This window comes from Scylla paramamosain, chromosome 7 (genome assembly GCF_035594125.1).
Source record: "Scylla paramamosain isolate STU-SP2022 chromosome 7, ASM3559412v1, whole genome shotgun sequence".
Classification (NCBI taxonomy): Eukaryota; Metazoa; Arthropoda; class Malacostraca; order Decapoda; family Portunidae; genus Scylla; species Scylla paramamosain.
Window position 1 is genome coordinate 33,134,600 of NC_087157.1, and position 26,211 is coordinate 33,160,810.

Consider the following 26,211-nt stretch of genomic DNA (forward strand, 5'->3'; position numbering starts at 1 on the left):
GAAGAAGCAGGCCAAGTGTTTTATCCTTACCCACACAAGTTTCATTTTTCATTACGGCGATAACCGATATGTCATTCTTCCGACCTATCACAATGACAGACTCAACACCGCGGCTTGAATCAAGGGCGATGCATTGCACATTCCACAGCTTGAACCATCCTCCCACCTACAGTTATCTCAAATAACTTTCTTTACTGCATATAATTATAACACCTTACTGGCACCTCCACCTCTTAATATGTTAATATAGGGTTGCCATACGTCCGGATTTTTCCGGACATATCCGGAAATCAGATAACGAAATCTGGGTCCGGGTTGGATTTTTGAAAATCCCTCAAATGTCCGGAATTTCACCTTCCATCATTACTAACTGTTAAAAAAAATCACTTTTATTAAATTTCCTTGGGTTGAAATGATGAGAGAGAGAGAGAGAGAGAGAGAGAGAGAGAGAGAGAGAGAGAGAGAGAGAGAGAGGGGGGGTTCACCGAGTGGCAGCTGCTTTGGTTTGGTTTCGGTCAAGACTCTGACCTGGGTCCTGTATGAAGTCGGTGCTCGCAGCCTTACCAACGCCGTCTTGACGTCGCGCTCGCGCCCCAGTCTTTCACCAGCTCTGATACTCTGATAGGGGTAGGTTTGGATTACTGTTTGCGGCCTTGTGACCTCATCATTACAACTATTACTTGTTCTTGTCAAGATGCCCAAACGAAAGTGTAAATTTACTGCAGAGATGCAGAACAAACACCCGTGCTTCAAAAAAGGCAGGGATGAGTGGGAAGCCGAGTGTTGGGTGTGTAAACCAGGAACATTTGTGAGTGACGATGATTTGTCTCACTGGCACATAAAGGCATTAATGACTTACAGTCACATGTGAGCTCTGAGAAACATAAGAGAGCAATGCAAGAAGAGGGTTCATCAATGAAGATGACACATTATTTTATTATCAGCCATATGCAGAGGTAAATAAGTTGAGTTTCTTTTAATTAATTTACATGTTTTCTAGTATCATATCAGGACCATAATCACGTGTTAGTGAAGGTGTCCGGAATTTTGAGTTCATATATGGCAACTCTATGTTAATATACTTGCTTTTACGCCGCTATAAGCTATTTTTGTTCGTGTAGTTGATAATCAAGTGCTTGAAAATAACTATGATAAGGTAAACTAATAATTGTTGCAGGTGAGATGGATGCTGCTACTGAGAGAGAGAGAGAGAGAGAGAGAGAGAGAGAGAGAGAGAGAGAGAGAGAGAGAGAGAGAGAGAGAGAGAGAGAGAGAGAGTTGATTTCATGACCTGCCCAGAAGGGTGAACAGTAAGGGAAGGAGAATTGCCCTTCCTTTGGTGCTGGCAGGAACTGTGAATTGACCACATGCATTGTCATGTCACGGACCGCTGCTTGATCAATTATTTTCTTTGCGATTTCTGTTTCCCATTATTTATTTATTTATTTTATTTATTTTTTGTTTATTTATTTATTTTTATTTTTTTTTTGGTGACAATAATTTCATTCACGTTAGATGTTTGCTATTGCCCAGGGAGTATAGTACTGCATGTGAGTGACAAAATAAGAAAATAATGATGTGTTATAAGATTACCACTTTCCACCAAGTTTTGCCTGACGTCTATACATATACTTGTCTGTTGACCACTCGATCATCACCAACGTAGTGGAAATACCTCTCTTGTTTGACATCCAAGGTGGTGCTTACAGCAAGGACTCGCCGACGTTGCACATTTACGTGGATTAGAACATTTCAGCGAAGAGGAAGCACAGAAGCGCGTTGCTACATCTGTCAAGGCCGTGCAAGGTCAGATTTCATGTTTTTATTTATTCGTTAATTTTTGTTTATTTATTTACTTGTATATTTATTTATTTTATAACTTTTCAGAGACTATTTACGAATTCGAAGATACATTTTAGTTTGTGAAAAGCTCTTACTTCACAAAATATTGGAGAGAATGGTGAAATCTTTTTGTTGTTCCTGCAAAGATAAATCTGATATCTGACAACATGGGTGATGCTGTCCTTAAGCGAAAACATTGTCTGATTTGAAGAAAGAAAGAAATAAAAGAGAAAAGGTTGGTGCGGCTTTGGTGAATTTTGTAAGAGGAAACTACGCGCAAAGGCATTCCCTCTCTGATGACATGCGGCATCTCTGTAGAAGAAGCCCATCTACGTCTGACTGACGTCTTCTCAAGTTCTCAGAACTTCAGTCTTGGGGGGAACAAGTAGTAGGGTGTACGCTGTTGCTATAAGACATCGTTGGGAGGAGATAAGACCGTGGTAAACAAAACACTACGTTTGTGGTTTTAAATTGTTGTTTGATATAAGGTGACATTGTTTGGTGTCGTCTAGTGGTCTGGTATAGCAACAGGTAAGTACGGAATGTATTTACGGTTTACAAATGAAGCGAAGGTTTTGTTACTTGTTGCACCACTCTGAAACAGCGACAGTGTCACCCAAGGATGAAGTACGTACGCACACAGATAAACACCGTTCATTGATTCTTCTATCAGTATGGTGGCAGTACGTAGCTGCAGCACCATCATGTTTAGGAGAAAAAAAATTTTCCTGTTTCACCTGTGCTCGCTTAGACGAGGTGACGGCATGATAAATAATTGCCCAAATTTGTTTTCAGTGATTTGATTCCATACTCTAAATAATAAAGATAAGTAATAAATCAAATAATTTATCTTTAAATTGTTGTATTGTGTTCTTGCTAGAGTGAACGTCTCCGTGTACAAGTCTCACTGAACGAGTTGGACGTAGACGTGGTGCAATCACGTCTTGATTCTCTCTCTCTCTCTCTCTCTCTCTCTCTCTCTCTCTCTCTCTCAGTTTATGGTGTGTATGATATTAATCACCTGAAATCTAAACTCGTATATGTTTGTAGTAAGTAGTAAATACAGTACATCACTAAGAGAGTATGGATCTGATAATAACGGGGAACAGTGAAACCGTTACTCATACTGCTGTATTTTTATTTGACTCATTGAGGCAGTATGCCTTTGTGCCTGGTGTACTTAGGTATTAATGTATTGACGTAAAAGTTGGTGGTGATTTCTAGCGGAGGATCCGTATGGTTTCCTTGTATGTTTCCGTATGGTTTCCGTATGGTTTTCTTGGATACACGTGTTACAGGGATTCGGAATACGAAAAACTTGGGACAGCCACACACACGTATTTCTTGAATATTATGAGAAGCCGCGGTAATACCCAATATTTATTATTTATCTATGGCATTACTTATTCATCACGTCACGCCACCTTAGTCCTTACTGAGACTCACTCATATTGCGAATTAATTTGTTAATTACGTGGTTATAGCTATGTATTAAATTGTTTGCTTAGTTATCACATAAGCATTAGTCATACTACGCCTGTACAATACACGTGCTCATCCAGGAGTCACTGACCACTGTGAGTGCACTCCAGCAGTGTCCTAATTACCAACTACCAACTAATCACCAACTCAGTTGTGTGTCAGTCAGAATCTTCAAACTGAACTCCTAACATTCATGTTGTGTTTTCTTGAATCTGAGGTCAGACTTGCCCCTTAGGATTTCATAGCATCTGCCCCTGGAAGGACAATAGGGTATGTATGGAAATCCTTCCACCAAAACAAGATAAGTTTGTGGCAATTATGTCAAGAAAAATAGATAGGTGTGCTAAACAAAACCAACATTGTTATTAAATAGCATTTCTAGTAAGTCAGGACTGGTGCTTAAGAAGACAAGCCAGGTTTTGTTGGGGCAGCATGACTGTGATGACCTGAGGCAGTCAGTACCTAGCAAAGACAGCCCCAGTCTATCATGAGTATGATTGCCAGGGAAGCAAGCACTTCATGATAAATACCATGACAATTAAGCATCATATACAGTTCAGTTGTCAGGAGGAAAATAACTCATGTTGTTTCCCCAGGTACTACATACACGATGACCTCCTGCTGTCCTTCCTGCTTGCCTTGGTTGCTGGTGGCCTCCTATGCCGTGCTGCTGGTGAGTCCCTCAGCCACCTACATGTGTGGGGCACATAAAAGAAATTAATTTAGAATACATCCATTGCTTGAATATTTGTTACATCAAGGAAATTATGCTGACTGATATGGAGTAACTGCAATAATTAAAAGAAAAGGAAAGTCATGCAACAATTTTTTTTTTTTTTAGGAGAGGCCAAGGCTGACAAAAAAAAAAAAAAAAAGGCCCACTGAGGTGCCAGTTTTCAGGCATTGTCAAAAGGAGTTTAAAGTTTTGAGAGAAGGTTGTGTGTGTAATTAGGTGCATGTAGTTTTGTGTGGAGGAAGAGGGTTGTCTTTAGAAGGCAGGCTGTGACTGCTCCCTTGTGTTTTGAGACACAAATGGAGCCAGTGCAGGCCCTTTTTCCTCTTGGTCTTCCTCCTCCTGTGATCCATAGTGGATTAACTGATTTGCATGTAAAAGCTTCCATATGAAGAGTACCAGTTGACTTTAAGGAAAGTGCTCAACTATGCTCTTTTTACTCTCAGAAGAATGTTTAGGTGTTGGCCAAGATCCATCAGCTACCCTTCCACATCACACAATTTCTCCTAAATATATAAGTTTATTTTACTTTTTATTGAAATTCAAGTATTCAGTATGGATTATTTAGCTCATCAAAGCATGCAGTGCTACAAATGGTTTGTGCTTCAAAGTAATAAATAGTCTTGGTTTTACATAAATATCACAATATTTGACAACACAGCTTTGTGGTATTGTCATGTAGGTTGAGCACCTGGGGCTTTTATCAGTAGGGTCAGGTGACTCAGGTCAGAGAGAGGGGTGGCTCAGCCTCTCAGGGGACACTCCCAAGATGGAAGCAACTCCCAAACGTGTTCTTCACAGCCAGGAGAAGGAACTTATTTACAACATGATTAAGTATTTTTTTAGAGGAGAAGGAGGTCCTGTCATTACATTCTCCATAGCAATAGCATGAACAGCCAAAGCCAATAATGTGAGTAAGACGACAGTGCCACGAATCTGCTCTGCCCCAGATTGAGATTACACAATGCATTTACCACGAACAAATAAGTTATAGAAAAATTATTTACACAATAGCATGCAATATTAAGAGAGAGAGAGGAGGTAGGACAGTCACCTGCTCTTTCCACCAAGATGTTAAACCGATAATTGGTCCTGTAGAGACACGGCAATGACACGGGGAATTCCCCTACTTGGCCAACACCCAAATGTTCTTCCAGCAGTAAAAGACTATAAAACAATTCACAACTTTTCTCTCTCTCTCTCTCTCTCTCTCTCTCTCTCTCTCTCTCTCTCTCTCTCTCTCTCTCTCTCTCTCTCTCTCTCTCTCTCTCTCTCTCTCTCTCTCTCTCTCTCTCTCTCTCTCTCTCTCTCTCTCTCTCTCTCTCTCTCTCTCTCTCTCTCTCTCTCTCTCTCTCCCTCCCTCCCTCCTCCTCCTCACAATGAAAATGTATGTGTGACTAACACCATCTGGGCAGTTCCCTTCCATTACAGGCATAATTAAATCCATGAAGTTACTTCCATGTCGACAGGAGGTGACACAGACAGGTGTAGGGTGGCAGGTGTAGGGGTTTATCTTTGGGAAGCACAAAAAATAGATAGCAGACAAAAATAATTCTATGACAAGATTTTTGTGTGTGTGTGTGTGTGTGTGTGTGTGTGTGTGTGTGTGTGTGTGTGTAAATTTTCATTTCTATAAGGTCTTTATAAGGTCATGACTATGCACTCCAAGTTTGTAAATGTCGAAGTTTGATGTCAGAGATTGAGGATGGATGAAATGTGGTGTTAGTATAGCTAATCTGTAGTGTTGAGGATGAACTGGGAAAGATGCTCTGAAATTCTATGCAGAACTAATTGAAATTGATCTTATTTGTTAGTAAAGTGTTTTTATTACATTTATAAATGCCTTATTCATATGTGAAATGGAACACTTAATACATGCATTCATTCTAGGCAGAAGGAGTACACAATCTCTGTCAACAACTTACCTTAATTCATCTCACTATTGTTCTATTATTTGCAAGACTACCAAATTAATAATATCATGACATCCTCATATTGGATCTCCAGATCCAGATTTATTACTTGCTAAAGAAGTTGCTTAGTGTTGAGTGTGGCCATAATGAGAGGTGGTTCTTTAAAAATGTATGGCTTCCAATGATTCACCTCATTATGGATGATGAGACCAAGAAACCTTGCATATGAATGAACCAAGTCAGTGTATGTAGAGGGAGATAAAGCACACTTTTTTACTAACTTGAAGGATGTTAGCTGTACTTCTTAAGCTTTATAGGAGACAGAGATAAGACCATATTTAGGGAAGCATCTTGTATAAATAGCAAGGTGGCAAGGCACAAGTGTGCAGGGATGCCTCATATGTAAGCAGCAATGGTAATGTGTGGATTTGTCCTGAAGATAGCTTTTGATGACTCATTGCCAGAAATTGATGTAAGTTCTTGCTAATCTTCAGTATCAGTTGTAGTTTAAACCCAAATCTAAAATTTTGCAGGGTGTAGGAGGAGTGGGAATATGGGTGTCAGCCAACAACTTTTGGGAGGAAGAACCTCTTCCACCGATACCTCCCCAAGAATCTGAGATTACAACCACCACTACAACTACCACTCCAAACCCTTACCAGTATAACAGAAGGCAAGTCTCATGGATAACTTATTAAGAGCCTTTTATTTTGTTTGTATTCATGATTGATGTTCAAATGGAATCACTTCTGTAGTTCTGAACTCACTTGGAATGGAAACTGAGTTCTGCAAAAAAAAAAAAAAAAAAAAAAAACATAAATGAATAAATAATAAATATACCTTCAACCCCATGCACCTCATGACTCACAGAGAGCTGTATGCTGTGATGAACAGGCAAAAGGCTATGAAATTTTTTACTCATATGTTGTTTTTGCAAACTGTTGCCCATCACTGACCACCATTACGTGTCACAAGATGTTTCTATGATTCGCTTGATATTGCAGAGTACTGTATGGATAGCACTGTGCAGCAGACCAGTCTAGTAGACTGCTGCCTGTACTTTTATTTATTTATTTATTTATTTTCAAGTGTCATAAACTAGGGTCATTCAGACACTTGGGTAAGAGCAGAAATTAAAGCTTAAGAAACACCTTGCATTGTGCATCCAAATTAAATCCAAGAATTTATTTAAAAAATGTACTGTTTACTTTTAGAGCAATGAAATTGTAAGTCACATAGGCAGAAAACTGTGTGTCAGTGGTGAGAGGGCAATGATAGGGCCTGAGCCACTGGTCCCAGGCTGCCTAATTGTCCATGGTGCCAGGTGTGCCTCATTACTAAAGTATGTACTGTATTACTATGCCACATGCACTCTAGATTCTGTTATACGGTGGGAGCCATGGAAGTAGGCATGAGTCAGTTGTGCACCTGCTTCCCTGGCACCTCAACCATGAGAATAATGTGTTGTGGGAAAAGAGAACAACTGGCAACTCTTTTGTGTCAGAGGGCTGACTCAGGGTGGCAACAGAGATGCCGATGATTGTTTATTTGTGGCGAGATATTGTCACTTGTCGTCTGCTCCTACTGTGGAGTTTTCCATTTTTGTGACCAATCCTTTCTGAATTTCATTCAAGTGACAATGGGGTATAATCCTGACGTCCAAGGAAACCTTGACATGCATACAAATACTCCATAAGGCTGATTACAGTGTGAAGGGTGCATGTGGAGAGACTGGACTGGCCAAATAAAGCATGCCACCGGTGCTCCTGGCAGCAAAGTTCCAGTCCAACTTAAGGAGCCTGGCCCTTCATATAGGTTCTCTGATAAGACTTTAAATATTCTCAGCAGGTAGTTGCAGTTCAAACAAGTCTGACGCACTGTGAACTTGAAGAAATAAACACAGAATATCTCCCAACAGTGTCTGTGAACACCATGTTTCAGTACATCCCATGTTGCCACGTCAGAGCCACTGCTGAATCCTAAACAAAAACATGACCACATGGCTTTTGCTCAAGATCCATCCCATGTTCTGCTGAGAACATATTTACTGTCATTACTATAACCAGCTAGACACGTGAGAAGGCCGCCTAACTCTGACCAATTTGACCTTCGGTACAATGCACAACCCCAAAACACCCTCAAAGCGTGATGCTTTGGGGAGTGTTTACTTACCATGGAGGTAATAAATTGTATCTCCTAGAAAAAGGGCAGTGTATGAACAGGGTAAGTGTGAATATACCTTTTATTTAATGTGACCTTGACAGAACCTGAAAATTTGTCCATGCAACCTGACCTGCAACCTATGCCTGTAGCTCTCACTGTACTAGGTAATTGGATATTATAAGTGATTCATTTTCATTATTATAAAACACCCAAATTCTTTTTAGTAAAATAGCTTTCTGTGAGTGATGTACTATGCACTAAATTCCTTTTTATTCCCTGTATTATTGATAGGAAATCACCTGATATCATTTCCAATACTGATACTCTAGAAATGGACCAGTGCATCACTACATCCCAACCTAAATGACAGGAGTGAAGAAGTGAATAGTGCAATATAGTCTGCCTACTGTATACTTGACCACTTTCCCTAGTGAGTGTTTGCTGCACTCAGGATCTGACCACTTGTCAGGAACTGTTAGTTTTATGAAAAACAAGAAATGTTTTCTTGCATACTGGCTAGTGTAGCTCATAATTAACAGCAGTATCTATATAATTCTGTTCTTTTTTGTTTCCAGAGACAGAGAGAACTTTGCCCCAGACACATATAAAGAGTATATTTATTCAAGGCAGGCAATTTTGCAAGAGCCACAAGTGATGCAAGGCTGTATGTGGTACTGCCCTGTGCCGTCTCCATGTTGGTGGCCTGGCTTGGTACTATTAGCTGGCCTCTGTTCCAGGCGGCTTTTCCTCTTCTACTTTTGTAAGTTCTTTACCATATCACCTTAAAATGAATTTTCAAGCTCATGCATTTCATGAGTATTCATGGATTGGAAAACCAACTAGGACAGCAATTCTCTGTGCTAGAGGTAGCCAGGACAAGGTTCCCCATGCATACACTCATTCACAGTCACACCCTGAAGCATTCCTTAAGAATAAATTATCACATCTTAGCCACACAACCTCTGGAGGGGAAGGATCAGTCCTTTCTAAACATAAAGGCAGATAAGGAGCAAAGAAGTAGGAGGTGAGGACAGAGAATAAACTATTACCTTCTATAATAACTCATTGATTACTCATCATGTTGGGGCCTGATGTGGGCAGACTGCACCGGGTGATGCTATACCATGTCTAAGGGGGAGGGTACACTTTGTCGTGATTTGCTGGTCTCCTTGTCTGACACATTTCAGTGAAAAGTACTGCACATGTTCCTTTTTTTGGTAATTTTACCCACTGCATTTAATTTTCATTCCTTTGATATGTTCCATGCCCATGCTGGATTCTGCAGTAATTAATTCATGTCTCTTAAAACAAAGCAGATTCAGTTGTAAAACAAATAGAACAGGTGAAATAATACATTTTTATTGTGTGTATATGAGTGGAAATGTATCTGAATGGGAAATAAGTTCACTTGATAGTGACCAATTTCATCTTCATTTTCAGAGCCTGTATAGCACACTGTTGTTTGTGGATATTGACTCTTACTTGGCTTTATTGTATACCAGAATGAAGTAGCTTGGTATTCAGACTTGAATCTAGATTCTGTTTACTGGATTGTGGGCTTCCAAACTGGACTGATGCTTCTGTTATCTGCTCAGGTGAGTTTAATTCTTTATCTGACTATTTAAAGGCTCAGAGTTTTACTTATTTGTATATGTAGATCTTTTTAAATTTTGACAGAACTTCTAGTAATTGAGAGTTAAAGAAAAGTCTTGTCCAGGCAACACTTCAAGTATGTAGTGCTTTGAGTCATTTAAGATGTACAAGTGACTCTGTTGCAGCATGTTGGCAATTGAGAAATAACACTGCAAATGCCATAAAAAAAATTTTACTTTTTTTCTTCCTGATTCAGGAAACCAATTTTATACCACGTAATACATTATCACTCCTTTCTTGGTGTGGCCTGTGTAGGATAAGAAGACCCATTTCACACCGACTCAATATATTGATTGAATCAGTCAAAACCTGAGAACATGATTAATTTCTCATGAAAATAGAAAGTAAACTGACAGTGTACATCAGTCATTGAATACATCACATTATAATCATTACTCTTATACACAAGCTAAAAACAATTACAACGAACTTACATGTAGTGGGTCTAATATAGGGTTTGTGGAGAAGTCAGGATTGAGTTGTAACACCTCTGTCTCTGAAGACTGGGCACAATCTTAGGCTGCTAGACCAGGTATGCAACCCATTCCTTTACAGAGTTATGAGAAACCTTCTGTGTCTTATCTAACCCTTCGTGCTGCATCAGCTTACCACATAAACATGACCCTCACTACCTCTCTACAGCATAGTCTTCCTCTTGCACAACTTCACTACTCCAGTTAACTACACCATGCACATCCTTTACACACACACTCTCTCTCTCTCTCTCTCTCTCTCTCTCTCTCTCTCTCTCTCTCTCTCTCTCTCTCTCTCTCTCTCTCTCTCTCTCTCTCTCTCTCTCTCTCTCTCTCTCTCTCTCTCTCTCTCTCTCTCTCTCTCTCTCTCTCTCTCTCTCTCTCTCTCCAACAATAACATAATGTATTTGTTTTGAATGCCAGTGTGGGAATGTGGTGAATATTGTACTTTTCTAGAGACTATAATTTTTAAGCCCATACAAATGTCAAGTGTGGTCTGTGCATGCATCTCAACATATCAACCAAAATTAACTGATGAAGTGTTGAACATTTCATGCTCTGCTGCACCGACCATCATGACACAGTTAGGGGGAATCATAGTGCACCTCTTGTGAATCCTTATTAGGTGTACTAAGCAGATGTTCTACATACAGATTGTGCTTTGTGTGTGGGAGCTGCGACGATCAAGATCCGGCTGGCCCACCATCAACCTTCACAATTTGTTAACCGCAGAAGCATTGTTTGTGACTGCCAGATTGGTGAGTGCTGTGTGACTGCTGCATAGGGAAAGTATCTATGGTTGATGCTGAATCTGGTATCTCTTGGGGTCTCAGATGGGTGAGGGCAAGTCATAATTGAATCAGGGAAGTGCTCTCTCTCTCTCTCTCTCTCTCTCTCTCTCTCTCTCTCTCTCTCTCTCTCTCTCTCTCTCTCTCTCTCTCTCTCTCTCTCTCTCTCTCTCTCTCTCTCTCTCTCTCTCTCTCTCTCTCTCTCTCTCTCTCTCTCTCTCTCTCTCTCTCTCTCCTCCCTCTCCCTCTCTCTCTCTCTCTCTCTTGTCAGTGTGTGGCGGTTGAGTCAGCAAATCAGAAGACATAAGGGAAAGAGGATGGATCTAGCATGGTGTAGTAATGGTTAACTGTGCAGCCTTGATGTGAAGCTCAGCTTTGATTGTACCGTTGACTATATCTTTCATAATTTGAGCATCTGTGACATTTGCCTTCAACTTCTAATGCACTGCCTTATAATCTATCTATACTTCAGATACACTATTGGACATTCATGTGCTGAAAGAATGTATTTGCAAGGAACCGCTTCCCATTCCCAGCAGCAAATGTCACCAGCCATTCACTGTTCATATTTGCCCATCATTTCTTTCACTCTTGCATTCCTGTCATCTGTTGCAGGTATCTCTGGCTAAATATTATGTGCATTCATTTATGTGAGGTAATTACAAAATTTCCTAATTTCAGTTTTCTACACTATTCAAGTCACACATTGTCATACTGTTGCACATCTGAATTGGGCAACTTTCCTTTCTTTATAGCTTACTGACTGTTTATATTATGCTATTTTTTATTTTTTTTTCCATTCATCTTTACTTGATGCTCAGATAAGTATTGTAGTTTTGTACTGGTTACGAGCATAGAGGCTACTTATAAATAGATATTGTTATACCTATTTATTTTTAATCATTATTATTATATTTTCTATTATTGTTATTTATTTATTTGTTTATTTATTTAATTTATTTTAATTTATTTATTATTATTATTACTATTATTATTATTATTATTTATTTATTTATTTATTTATTTATTTATTTTTATTTTATTTTATTCTATTTTATTTTATTTATTTATTATTTTATTTATTTATTTTTATTTTATTTTATTTTATTATTATTATTATTATTATTATTATTATTATTATTATTATTATAATTATTATAATTATTATTATTACTATTATTATTATTATTATTATTATTATTATTATTATTATTATTATTATTATTATTTATTTATTTATTTTTATTTTTTCAGACTCTCACTGCATACGTCATACTGTTTCTGGCAGACTCACAAATGATCCGTGGATATAGCAGGAAAAATGAGGATCATTATGATGACTTTGATAATATGTCTCCAGCTATCAGATACCCTCTGGTTCTCACTCTTATTTGCTTAAGTGCCGCTTGTTACAGTGCTGTGGCTACTTTAGAGACTGCACTGTCCATGTTACTGGGGAAGCTGCACACTTGTATGGTAAGTGCACAAATCTTTACAACTGTATTCGGTGTCAGAGTTTTTAGAAATATTGACAAATTGATTGAATAAAGGAAGGATGTGTCAGACTAACTTTTTGGCAGACCATAGATTTTTTAATCCTTAATCTCTAGGATTGGTGACCTTTTATGTACTATTGCATCAATCTAGACATTTTCTGGAAGTTATCTTAGCAGTGCCATCAAGAAACCTCAAAGTGCACCACATCACTCATCAGTTTTCCTTTTTATTGAAGCAAAACATTTGAGAGTGATTGGTTAGGCATGGTGTTGAGAGAGAGAGAGAGAGAGAGAGAGAGAGAGAGAGAGAGAGAGAGAGAGAGAGAGAGAGAGAGAGAGAGAGAGAGACTGTGCCTGTAAATGACATGTGAGCATGGAAGCAAATTTGTTAGTGTCATGTCCACACATAATGTATTCTGTTACCTGTGTTCATTTGGTCCACTAGTTTTCCTGAGGTTTTTAGAGAGGACATGGCAGACAATGATGATTTGGACACATCAAATTCAGTACAGGCACATAGACAATGCAAGGCATAATTTAGGCTGTGTTTTGGTTGCTGTGCAGCACTTCATAAGACAGAAAGATGTGAGTACAGTGTACCCTGTTAGCCTGAGCATCCTTAGCAGTTACTGTGGACAAGCATCTAGATATCAGAGTTAAATTCAATGTGTGAGTTCATTGCAGTTCAGATTAGTGTACAGGGATGCTCATCAATAAGAGTATGTGATCAGTTAATTTTTTTTTACTATTCAATCTTTCAGACAGGCATCAGTACTCTGCTGTCAGCAGTTTGCTGCGTCACTGTTGCTATCATCACTTCTCCAGTCATTGTAAGGGTAGTCATCCAGCCACAGTACATTTACCCAAAGACTATGTACTTTGCTATTGGTTTAAGTGTGGTGACATTCCTACATGTGATTGCCTGCGTGGTCTTCCCAACTGCTTTAAGGTCACCACCAGAGATAGTTGATACAATCTTGAACAGTGTGGTGTCAGCCATAAATTCTCTTGGTAGTTTTAGAATAAGAGAACAGCTTTGGCACCCAGAACTTCCAGAGAAGAAAGAAAGAATCAACTTTATTTTCAACTTGACATCATCAGTGAGTAACCTTCAAAAACTTTATAATTTATGATCGCTGTGGCATGACGAACTTTCAGGATTCCAGAGTAGAAGATTATAGACCAGGAATTACTGGACTTTTCTTTTTATGAGAAGATTACAGAGAGCCTAGGATAATTTCAATTTACATATTCTATTATAAAGTAAGTGCAAATAGAAATTGATATAGTTCATTCCTTGTTTCCTCTCTCTCTCTCTCTCTCTCTCTCTCTCTCTCTCTCTCTCTCTCTCTCTCTCTCTCTCTCTCTCTCTCTCTCTCTCTCTCTCTCTCTCTCTCTCTCTCTCTCTCTCTCTCTCTCTCTCTCTCTCTCTCTCTCTCTCTCTCTCTCTCTCTCTCTCTCTCTCTCTCTCTCTGTCTCTCTCTCTCTCTCTCTCTGTCTCTGTCTCTCTCTGTCTCTGTCTCTGTCTCTGTCTCTCTCTCTGTCTCTGTCTCTCTCTGTCTCTCTCTCTGTCTCTGTCTCTCTCTGTCTCTCTCTCTGTCTCTCTCTGTCTCTCTCTCTCTCTGTCTCTCTCTCTCTCTCTCTCTCTCTCTCTCTCTCTCTCTCTCTCTCTCTCTCTCTCTCTCTCTCTCTCTCTCTCTCTCTCTCTCTCTCTCTCTCTCTCTCTCTCTCTCTCTCTCTCTCTCTCTCTCTCTCTCTCTCTCTCTCTCTCTCTCTCTCTCTCTCTCTCTCTCTCATCTATATTCCCCTCTTGAGTGCCATGTTGTTGTTTTGACAAAATGGCTTCCATACTACAGTGACAAGTCAGGTGCATTCATTGTAAGTTTGTCCATTAAAAGAAGTCAGGCTGAATGTGTTCACAGGCAAGATGTCTTGAGCCAGCTTGGTGTGGTATTCACTTGGATCAGACATGTTAGAAATGTCCAGATAAAAATAAATAAAATAAATAATCTTCCAGCCTTGATTCTCCCAGATATTGAAATCTTGACTTGGGTCACAAGGTGTTGGAAGTGTCATTTTTCCCATCAGTGAAGAATTATTGTGGTATTGTTTCTTATTAGCATTAGTCTCAACACATTTTTTTCCAGCATTAGCTCACAGAGTGTTTGAGGAATAGTTTTCTATTGTTTATTACTTTTCAGATTTTCACATTGATTTCGATAATCATCATCACCTCAGTTTGGGACTCTCCAATGTACCGAGCCTGGGCATCTGTCTTGGTGTTGTGTGTCAACTCTGCAATCTTGTTACGAACTCTGCCACCTGTTGTGATGCAGCTAAAATTCAAGCAGGCTGAAAATACTCCCATGAATCAGGTGAGAGTTTGTTTTATTTTCTTGGTATTTCTATTTTCAGAGACTCATGATTTGTCACACTCAGGCTGCTAGATTTCAGATGGTATCTTGGATGTAATTCATTTTGGTCCAAATTATGTTGTTCCTTACATATTCACAGAGGATAAGGAACACAGACAACCCTTTAAAGTGAATTTCAATAAATATTTAATGGACTCCCAGAAAAAAAGAAAGTAGATAAATGAATAGATAGAACACTGAGAATAATTTTTCACAAATTGTATTCAGTAAAGTACCTCTAGAACCTGAAAGCAACACAGAGTATTAAAGGTAATAGCTAACCAAGCATTAGTCATGAGCTGTATTGGAATTTACATAGATGTGTTAACAATTTGTTTTTAAAATTTTAGTTTTCTATTGGGAACTAATGAGCAATTCCAGTCAAGGATCATTACTTCCTTTAAGAGATTAGAGTTGTGCTTAGCTTGGAGTCTAAGGGAGCTCCCTTAGACTCCATGCCATATATGAAACTAAGTACACTAATGAAATGTTGGTGAGGCTGGGCAAAGAAATAGAAAAAGAGAGGGTGTGTGCACCACTAGCCATTTTCAACAGCTGGCTGCAGCCTTAGTCACTCAAAACTTTCAGAGGGTGGATTTAGGGCTGTAAACATTGTGAAATCATTTTCAGATGTTAAGAATGCAGTGCTATATGTTCTTTTTTTAGTTAAATATTGCCTTATTTTGTGATGTTTCACAAGGAAAATAGTGAAGAACTATTTACACCTGCTCAGTGTGAAGCTCAGCTTTGGTATGCCACCTCCCTTGTCTTGGTCCTGCTTTTGTTTTGGTCTCTTGCCTCCCAAGGCAAAACTCTTTAAGTGGATTTTGTATTAAACTTTGTGTAATTGCCCTTCCACAATGTCTTGCTTTATACATATAGTGCTGTGTTATCTGTTGAGTCATAGATCAACATATTATATTGTAGTTGGCCACAAAGGTAGGGGAATGTAATTAGATAGCAATTAATGACAGATTTTTATCTAGTCTTATTAGCAATACCATAACTTTTATGTTTCAGAAATTGATGAGCCTGATTCTTGAAACTGTTCCTCTTCTGGTGGGAGCCATTGCAATGTGTGCCAGATTGTATTATCCAGGAGAAATTTTTGCTGGTGTGATAAACATTTTGTTCTCTGCCTTCCAGGTGAGTTTGGGTTTTTTGTTTATTAACAAATCTATGATTAATGAATACTGAGAAGTGTCAGATTTGCAAATAGTGTACCACTGCAAACATTTTTAGAGTTGAGTTAGTGGAGGTTGTCATTATCTGCATTGTTACATTTCCCTTCCTCCTCTGCGGCAGGCTTTCATCATTGTTCATATGCTGAAGAGTAAGATTGAACTGATAAAGTTTAAGGAAGGTGAGCGCTTGACAGACACGGAGGAAGTTGCCGGCCAAGACATCACTGATGAGGAGACTCCTCATGACCTTTCAGCTTGAAGGAGATTTATACATTGATGGTTTTCAACACCCTGTGTAATGCCAGGTCAGCCCTACTTAATGGGGCTGTAGATGCTATGGTGCTTTTGTAGAGGGTCAGATCTGGCATTTTATATGGCTTTATTACTCACCTGCTGCTTATTTATGAATACTGGGTGTGCAAACATTATTCAGAATAACTTCACAATGAAGTAATGGAGTTATTCACCTGTGTTTGGTTAATGCATGATAACTAGAACTTTAATAAAAAATATATCTACACTGTTTAGCTGCTGCATTTAGAAATATTATGTAATAAATCATTATGAAGATCCTAATAAGAATAACATGCAGATCTGTAAGTCACCATCCAGATTTGCTGACATATCCTGCATCTGTGAGGCATAATGTGTTATGTTCCTGAGTCCCTGGTGAACACTGGATTAGAGGAAACACTGCTGCTGTTGATACTGAAGTTCCAGATCTTAAAGTTTTGTAGTTGAAAGCTAGAGAGATGAAATTCATACAGTTTTAAGCAGTTGTTCAAGAATTACATAGACCCTCTCTCTCTCTCTCTCTCTCTCTCTCTCTCTCTCTCTCTCTCTCTCTCTCTCTCTCTCTCTCTCTCTCTCTCTCTCTCTCTCTCTCTCTCTCTCTCTCTCTCTCTCTCTCTCTCTCTCTCTCTCTCTCTCTCTCTCTCTCTCTCTCTCTCTCTCTCTCTCTCTCTCTCTCTCTCTCTCTCTCTCTCTCTCGATTGATTGATTGATTGATTGGTTGGTTGGTTTAATAAATTTGTACCAACACCCACTTGAAAGTGGACAATTTAAATTTCTTTGACACAAGTGGCTGTCTCCCACACTTGCAGGATGACACCCAAGAAAAATAATCACTCCCCAAGTAAGGTTTTAAAAATTTTATTTTTGGAATGTGCATAAACAAATAAACATTATACAGGATCAGATTTTTTTTTTTGTGATTTTGATAATGTAAAGTCTACCTAAAGATTACATTACCCTCACCTCACCACAGCACACACACACCAAAGCTTTAAAGATAAATATGACAACTTTAAAAGATTGGGCGTTGCGACCTTGACTCAACTCTGTAAAAATATAATTTGGTGGTAACACCAAAGCAGTGGGTGATAAGATGAAATTGTTACGAATTGTGAAAGACTAACAAAGACATAACAAAATAATTTAGAGCATAAACACCAAGCGTTAAATTATCTTGAATCAGCAGCTAGTATGTATCACACACACACAGACACTTGCCTGTCACTTGATAGCAAAAGTTTGCACTTGCAGGTCGCACATGACGGCGCAGCTAATGTCCTCGAAGAGCAAGGATAAATAACGTGAAAAAGGTTTCAATTTTACATGAAGATTGAACTATTGTGAAATGTAAGTCTTAAGAGGTCTGTAATTTTCCCGCAGATCTAAGATCTCGTTAGGAGGAAATACCTGATCACACACAGATTCATTCATTTATAATAGGTTAAATTATCTTATACTTTAATATGTCTTTAAAAAGCTCATTTCATACTTCCTTACCTGTAATCTAATAAAATACAGGAAAATATAAATCCTACATAGTAAGTAAACAACTTAACGAAGTGTCCTGTAGTTTTTCTCCAATTATTAATATGTATTTAGGAAAGTGTTCTGTTTGTTAAGGGCATTGTTGTTTTTTCCATTACACACACACTCTCTCTCTCTCTCTCTCTCTCTCTCTCTCTCTCTCTCTCTCTCTCTCTCTCTCTCTCTCTCTCTCTCTCTCTCTCTCTCTCTATATATATATATATATATATATATATATATATATATATATATATGTATGTATATAACCTAAATTCTGCTGTATTTGGAAAGTGGCAGTTTTGCATAATATTTGGAATGATTACATATGTACGATAATTTTACCAGAAGTATAATAATTTCAACCTGTGTAGTACGATAATATGGCCAAAACAATATGGCAACGCTGACTGTTGCCTAATAAGTTAACCAGTCAGTGTGTCGCATCTATGGGTGGTGTTAGTAACCGTCTGTTTCAACTCCCAGCCGGACAGAATTTTTGTTTTGTTTTGTTTTTTTTTTGTTTTTGTTTTTGTTTTTGTTTGTTTAACCACGCCTACACAGTGGCTGCCAAGGTTTACCCATGAGTTAAACCTTCTTTAGTTGGTAATGAGGAAGGCGTGGGCTCTAGCAGTGGACACCCGAAGGCAGCAGTGGGTGAAAACAAGCAAAATAAAGAAAAGTTTGGCTGTGAGAAGGTGCTAGACAGCCAGCCATAGTGATGAGGAGGCAGGAAGGTAGATCATCACCACAGGGAAGGTAAGGTCAGGAAGTGTTAGAATAAATTTAGGTAACTTAACGTAACTTTTTAATGAATAACTGAACAATCCACGGTTTTAACTCATTTTAACGCTTCTCACCTAACCTCCAGCACAATATATCCCTGTGTCAGCCTCGTCTCGTTGCTAAAAACCGTAAAATTTAACTTAATGAAAAATGTAAACAATCTGGGTCGCCACTATTTATCAGCCATTATGTATCTTATCTGTGAGTGTTTTAAACCAATACTGTCGCAAAGCGGAGCCACATGACCAAGCTTTAATATCCGCTCGTTAGATATACCTGCCATTACTTAGTTTAAGTTTGGCGAGGGTTTAAATGAGTGAGAAGGGTTGGTCGTCCCCTCCACTGGCCCCCCACCGCCATCTTGGATAAGGCTCCCCAGCCCCCTCCGGTTTCAATATTATTTTTTTTTTATTTCCTAAGTATTTTATTTCGGCTTGTAGCTAAGATTTTATGGTTTGTAAAAATATTTCGTTGTTTTTTAAGTTATTTGAGCGCGTGTGTTGCGTGAAAAGTGGTGATTTTGGCGTTGTTTTTGTTTAAATAAGAGGGCCGTTTTCGGCGTATTTTTTTTACGGTCCCAAAACTCATTTTTTTTTATTTCAGCCTGTACTAGGTTCTTATTGGTTTTAAAAAATAGTTGGTGTTTTTTTAAGTGTGTTGCCGTCCCGCTCAATGAAATGCGTGCACCGTACACTTGTTTTTATTCGTGTTCAACTTCCAATAATATTGATTTTTTTTTTTTTCGGTAGATTTTTTATTTGTGCTTGTAGCTCACTTTAAATGGTTTTAGAAAATAGTTCAGATTTTTTAAAGTGTTTCCGTTATGTTTAAGCCAGAATGGGTGGGCATTTGAACGATTTTAAATGAGGTGAATGTTCCAACAGTTTCCAGATACTTCTTTTTAAATATCTTTAATACTACTGCGTTTTGAAATGTGTTATTATTTGTGGTATTAGTTAAAATGTGTGGCAAGTCTGAATTTATAAAGCATTCCTGTCTAGCTGCGTTTTTTAGAGGGGTCATTTTCAAAATGAAATACGTACGTACGTAAATAACGGTCGCTGTGACGTCATCAACCCCCAGCCATGACGTCACAAGCCCCCCCCCCAGTCGTGACGTTATCAGAGTGGTACCTTCTCTAACTCCCTTCCAGTCCCTCCCAGTAAATATTCAGTGTTTTTTTTTCAAGGTATTTCAAGGTGTGTGTGTGTGTGTGTGTGTGTGTGTGTGTGTGTGTGTGTGTGTGTGTTGTCTTTTTTTTTCGTTGTATAGATGGTGAAGCAGTGTGTGTTGCTTTGTCTTCCGTTGTACAGATTGTTATGCAGTGTGTGTGTGTGTGTGTGTGTGTGTGTGTGTGTGTGTGTGTTGCCTTGTCTTACGTTGTACAGATGCTTATGCAGTGTGTGTGTGTGTGTGTGTTGCCTTGTCTTTCGTTGTACAGATGCTTATGCAGTGTGTGTGTGTGTGTGTGTGTGTGTGTGTGTGTGTGTGTGTGTGTGTGTGTGTGTGTGTGTGTGTGTGTGTGTGTGTGTGTTGCCTTGTCTTTCGTTGTACATATGCTTATGCAGTGTGTGTGTGTGTGTGTGTGTGTGTGTGTGTGTGTGTGTGTGTGTGTGTGTGTGTGTGTGTGTGTGTGTGTGTGTTGCCTTGTCTTTCGTTGTACATATGCTTATGCAGTGTGTGTGTGTGTGTGTGTGTGTGTGTGTGTGTTGCCTTGTCTTTCGTTGTACATATGCTTATGCAGTGTGTGTGTGTGTGTGTGTGTGTGTTGCCTTGTCTTTCGTTGTACATATGCTTATGCAGTGTGTGGTGTGTGTGTGTGTGTGTGTGTTGAAAATGTACGCGCGCGTGCGCGCGTACATTTTCAGTTTGTTAACTGCCTAAATAATAAATCGTTTATTATTATTATTATTATTATTACATACACACACACCTGTAGTTCAAGAGATTAGGTTAAGTTTGCTTAAACACACACACACACACACACACACACACACACACACACACACACACACACACACACACACACACACACACACACACACATTACCTAGAGAGAGAAAAAAATACGAATAAGAAAAAAATGCTTACACTTACATTACGCACAAACAAACAAACACACACACACACACACACACACACACACACACACACACACACACACACACACACACATTCGGATGAGATATTGCAGTGTGATGATAACACTGGCCCCTATAAGAGAATCGTCATGTCTTGGTTTGCAACCCAGTAGTAGTGTGTACTCAGCACCATCAGGAGTTCCTATAGATTTCCACTAGGGAACAGTATCTCTCCCCCTACTCTATGGATCATATTTTGAAACACTTCCTCGCCGCATCAGTACTTTCAAAAGGCTCTGGTTGAAGTTACACAGGTTTTTAAGGGTGTTGTGATGGTTTTAGTGACTGATTAATAATGTTTATTATTATTAAATGGAGAAAACATTCTTAAGAATCCTATTAATCGTCTTTCTGACCTTTGAAAATAACCGTGGCGAGAGCGGAGCGGTTTTTTTTTTTTTTAATGTGAGCTTCTATGTTGTACAGTTCATCAGGAAGTGGCCGATGGATAGCCTGTTGTTATAAATGTTACATATTGAAAGGGAAAGAGTTGATTCTGTTAGAGTTGCAAAGATTATTCCTTTCACTACTATATGCAATTCACAACATTAAAAGCACGATACAATCCTTACAGAAACTTGCAAAGACGAAAAGGGGATTTAAAGGGCAGGCTTTCCTATGACTGGCCAGTGCAATATTTAGAGAGCCGTAGAATGGAAAAGAAATGTCTCTGAGTGGTTTGCGATTAAGGAGCAGTGTGTGAAGCAGCAGTGAATTGGTAAATGAGGACGAGAGGGGGTGCGTGGCGGTGACTCAAGACTCAGAATTATGTTTTGACAGATGAAAGGTGTTGCTAATTTCTGATATTGTGTACGGAAGATATTCTTGTGATTTTAGGTTAGAAATAAGGCTTCTCACCTTGAGAAAGAGGGCCATACCTCGTGGAGTGCAGCAAGTGACATTAGTTTGCTCATTACCACTACTGTAGCAATAACAGGGCAGTCAAATAAGATAGACCAGGGATTCTCAACCTTTCCTCCATCATTAACCCCTCGTCTTGATGTATTCCTCCATACTTCCATAAAACCCTTACTTCCGTAAAAAAATAAATAAATAGATAAATAATAAAATAAAAAAAAACACATTCTTTGCATCTCTCTCTCTCTCTCTCTCTCTCTCTCTCTCTCTCTCTCTCTCTCTCTCTCTCTCTCTCTCTCTCTCTCTCTCTCTCTCTCTCTCTCTCTCTCATTTTAGAAAGAGAAATTTAATTGAATTATTATTCAGTTGATCAGTTTTATCAGTTATTTACCACTTGCCTTTTTTTTTTTTTTTTTTTTTTTTTTACCCCAAGGGTAAATTTTCCCCTGATTGAGGATCACTGAGACGAATTTACGACAGGAATATAGTTTGTTGATGACCTGGATCTCTTTATTGTCTATGCTGTTGTTAAATTGTAGCATGAAAAGTTACTGACAAAATTGATACTGAAAAATGAACAATTTTGATCATAATCTACGGCCTCATCAGTAGCGATAAGTTTAGATTCACTAGAGCACCAGTGTATGTACGGGCAGAGAGGGCCGGCGCAACCTTACACAGCGTTCACTGGAGCACACATTGTCTGATTGTAGCAGTAACATATGGTGTACATCGCCCTACAAGGTGTAAATTTACCAGGCTAGTGCAGTCCCCACTGGTACGGGGCAGGAATGTCACAACAGAAAACGTGTATGTCACACGGTAAACCTTTTTCGTTTTGAAATACCCCAAATTTGAAATAACTTTTTCGTCGTTATTGTCATCAGTTTGGTAAAAATATGTATAGAACATAAGTTATATATAATTATTAAATATATTGTGAGTGTGAGAATGGTGTTGATGCAGGCATGGCGGCGGGGTATCACAGCATGTGGCGGAACTACATCAGGTGTTCAGCACAGGGGGATTGGTCGAGGGAAAAGAGGGCGGGAAGGTATGATCATACTTCATAGGATCACTTCTATAGTATGATTGCCAAGTTCCCTGACCGAAACTTGGTGTAACATCACGCCACGATGACGAGGTTGAGTGTCCGTCCCTGAGCGGGAAGCTGCCTTTAGGGTCTGCTAAAGGCTTGAGGACCGTTCACACCTATGAAGGTGTGGAGGGTCGGGCACAGGCTGAGTGGTATGATAACTATAGTGATCTTGTTTTTTTAACCTAGGCTGATAAGGCCGCCTCCCGAAAGGGGGGACATTAACCAAACATTTGAAGTACTGTAATAACATGGTGTTAGTTACACAACATTGTACCTGTAGCATGGGATTCTAGTATTGCTATTGATGTAGGTGAATATACAATACAAGTAGTACTGAAGAGAGCTTAAGCATTTATAATAGTGAAAGATAAGTTATTTTACCCTCAACATCAGGTTCCTCAAAGGGCTTTCTGTACTAGTAGCGAATCCTTGGTTTGTCAGTCTTGGTGGTCGTGTACCCAATGAATGCACGCCTGTTGCAGTGTAGCGCCCGAGGACACTGGGTTTTTCTTTCGTGGCACACATACAACTTTGGTGGTGTGTGATTTTCACCTGGCCACATTCGAGAGGTTTGTTATGCCTTCGGTGAGCATCAGTGCCTTGTCCGCGTTCCTTCGAGTGCAGGAAGGGCAGGGCACGTTGCGAAGCGCGTATTGTTTACGTACTTAAAAAAAAAAAGTGCTAGCCTTGCAGTGTCCTTGACAGTACGTACGAGTATGCCTCATCTCAAGTTCATCTTACCGCGAGGTTGGCAGGAAAGGAGACCCGAATTCGGAGCTGAGTCAAATGGTCAAAATTAGTTCTGGTGTCATTTGACCTGTTTGAGTTTTTTTTGTAACTTCCTAATCACATCCTGTCATTGTACCCACGCAGGTCCTGTGGAAAGCGGTGAGAATAGGGGTGTGGAAGCCTTAGGGGCCTTGACGGCAGGACTGGATGACTGATTCTGTCTGATGCCTGAACCCAACACTGCCCCAGACACCTCATTCCTTATCCATTGGCACCCATGGCCTCTCTCCACTCTCCCTCACTCCACCACCACCACACAGCTCGCCCACGTTGCTGTGAAGGAAGGAAGGTAGGAAGATGTTGTTGTTGTTGTTGTTGTTGTTGTTGTTGTTGTTGTTGTTGTTGTTAGGAAAGTATAGAAAAACGCACGATTACTGGTATAAAGAGAGAGAGAGAGAGAGAGAGAGAGAGAGAGAGAGAGAGAGAGAGAGAGAGAGAGAGAGAGAGAGAGAGAGAATGTGTGTATGTGTGTGTGTGTGTGTGTGTGTGTGTGTGTGTGTGTGTGTGTGTGTGTGTTAAATAGCGTGCTTAATGTTCACCTGTTCTTCTAGTCTTAATATGGCGTACCTTTACATCTACCGTTAAGTGGTACGCTTCTTCTTCTCCTTCTCCTTCTCCTTCTCCATCTCCATCTCCATCTCCATCTCCTCCTCCTCCTCCTCCTCCTCCTCCTCCTCCTCCTCCTCCTCCTCCTCTTCATCTCTTTACCATAGTTTTCTCCAGTTTGATGTTGTGTTGTGTGTGTGGTGTTGTGTGTGTGTGTGTGTGTGTGTGTGTGTGTGTGTGTGTGTGTGTGTGTGTGTGTGTGAGTGTGTAGAGAGAGAGAGAGAGAGAGAGAGAGAGACCTAATGTGGCAGTCTCTCTTCCCACGCGGTAACGGCAGTGCTCAGGTCAAGAGAAGAGGAGGAGGAGGAGGAAGAGGAAGAACTGGGTGAGGAGGAGAGGAGGAAGAGCAGATAGATGTATGGCAACATAGTAGTAACGGACTGACATTACTATTATTATTATTATTATTATTATTATTATTATTATTATTATTATTATTATTATTGTTATTATTATTATTATTATTATTATTATTATTGTTGTTGTTGTTGTTGTTCAAATGCTTTGCGAACATGTATAAAAAGTGAATGAGGGCAGAAGAAGTATGGAAAGAAGAGGAGGAGGGAGAAGAAAAAGAAGAGGAAGAAGAGTCTAAAGAGACTCAGGAAGAGGAATACGAAATGATAAAAAAAGCACAACGCTAGGAGAGAGAGAGAGAGAGAGAGAGAGAGAGAGAGAGAGAGAGAGAGAGAGAGAGAGAGAGAGAGAGAGAGAGGGTACAGATGATTCAAGAAAAGAAAGAAGTAAAGAAGGAAAACATACATACATACATACACATGCAATACTTTATTCGTGTCAGACGTGGGTGTGGACGAGACGTGTAGCGGGGCCAGAGGTGAGGCGGGGCGGGGCGGGGCAATATGTATGTATGTATGTATGTATGTGCATGTACCATTAATTTAATCTTTCTTGACCTTTTTATTTATTTTTTTTTTTTGTTTTATTTCTTTTCTTAACGCATATGTATGGTTATATTTTCATCTCGCCCCTTTCCTTCTCCTTTAAGTCTCTCTCTCTCTCTCTCTCTCTCTCTCTCTCTCTCTCTCTCTCTCTCTCTCTCTCTCTCTCTCTCTCTCTCTGCCGCTCCGCCCCCGCCCAGCCTTTCTCTGCTCCACCCTGCTTCACTCTTTCACCTTAAGTTATTCCCATTTTCCTTTTTCTCCGCCCATTTTCACCTTAGAACTCCTCCCTTCCTCCTCCTCCTCCTCTTTGTCTTCATCTTTGCCGTCCTTCCTCACTCACTGTGAGTCTGATACTGCAGTCCCTGCAAACAGCCGCCCCAAGGACCTACGGATCTGCTGCTGTTTGTTCTGTGTGGTGTTGGTGTTTCCTCCTCCTCCTCCTCATCCTCCTCCTCCTCCTCCTCCTCGCTAAAAGCCTTAACATTTGCGTCTTCTGAGAATTTGTTAGTCGTGTGCTGAGAGAGAGAGAGAGAGAGAGAGAGAGAGAGAGAGAGAGAGAGAGAGAGAGAGAGAGAGAGAGGAGAGAGAGAGAGAGGAGAGAGAGAGAGGCGTTAAATTAGCCAGAGAAGTGACAAGAAAATTCAAATAACCACAGTGACAGTGGTAGTGGTTGTGGTGTTAAAGGTGGTGGTGGGTCGTGGTGGTGGTGGTGGTGGATCGTGGTCGTAACTGTACCGTCAATAATATCTGTGGCGGCTTGACTCCTTATTACAGGGTGGAGGTAGTGGTGGTGGTGGTAGTGGTGGTAGGAGGAGTACGTATGCGTCACTGCTTTGCCTGAGTATACTGTAGCTATACTTATATAAATACTTTTCTCTCCTTTCCTTTATCTCCTCCTTTCTTCCTTCCTTTTTTTCCCTTTTCTATTTTTTTTGCTCCCTTTCTTTCTTCCTTCCTTTTTTCTCTTTTCTCTCTTCTTTCCTTCCTTCCTTTCATATTTTTTCCTTTTCCCTGCCTCTCTCCTTCCCTCTCCTTCACCTACCCTTCTTTGATTCTTCTCTCCTTACCTCTCCT

General features: G+C 39.7%; 2 protein-coding genes and 1 non-coding gene across 5 annotated transcripts in view; all 3 read left to right on the forward strand.

Annotated features, from left to right (window-relative positions):
* Positions 1-2,130: 2,130 nt before the first annotated feature.
* Positions 2,131-17,335, forward strand: LOC135102394 (uncharacterized). Of its 3 annotated transcripts, none has more exons than XM_064007582.1 (11): positions 2,131-2,282; positions 3,921-3,997; positions 6,504-6,643; positions 8,709-8,893; positions 9,574-9,728; positions 10,913-11,017; positions 12,302-12,523; positions 13,305-13,643; positions 14,745-14,918; positions 15,978-16,103; positions 16,263-17,335. In XM_064007582.1, exons 5-11 carry the CDS (start codon positions 9,708-9,710, stop codon positions 16,398-16,400), a joined length of 1,125 nt encoding a protein of 374 aa, XP_063863652.1. In that variant the 5' UTR covers positions 2,131-2,282; positions 3,921-3,997; positions 6,504-6,643; positions 8,709-8,893; positions 9,574-9,707; the 3' UTR covers positions 16,401-17,335. The 3 variants fall into 3 exon arrangements, with proteins under 3 accessions (XP_063863652.1, XP_063863654.1, XP_063863653.1); XM_064007584.1 differs by lacking the exon at positions 2,131-2,282 and adding an exon at positions 2,312-2,373; XM_064007583.1 differs by lacking the exon at positions 2,131-2,282 and adding an exon at positions 3,561-3,594.
* Positions 17,336-18,418: 1,083 nt separating this feature from the next.
* The window catches only part of LOC135102398 (uncharacterized), a 31,276-nt gene continuing 23,483 nt past the window's right edge, over positions 18,419-26,211 (forward strand). The window contains exons 1-2 of the mRNA XM_064007594.1: positions 18,419-18,715; positions 23,714-23,918. The gene's annotated coding sequence lies outside the window, so the exon portion shown is untranslated. The remainder of the gene's footprint in view (positions 18,716-23,713; positions 23,919-26,211) is intronic.
* LOC135102483 (small nucleolar RNA U3) lies at positions 22,798-22,991 on the forward strand. Its single transcript, XR_010269674.1, has one exon. It is a non-coding gene; the product is annotated as a small nucleolar RNA U3 (small nucleolar RNA).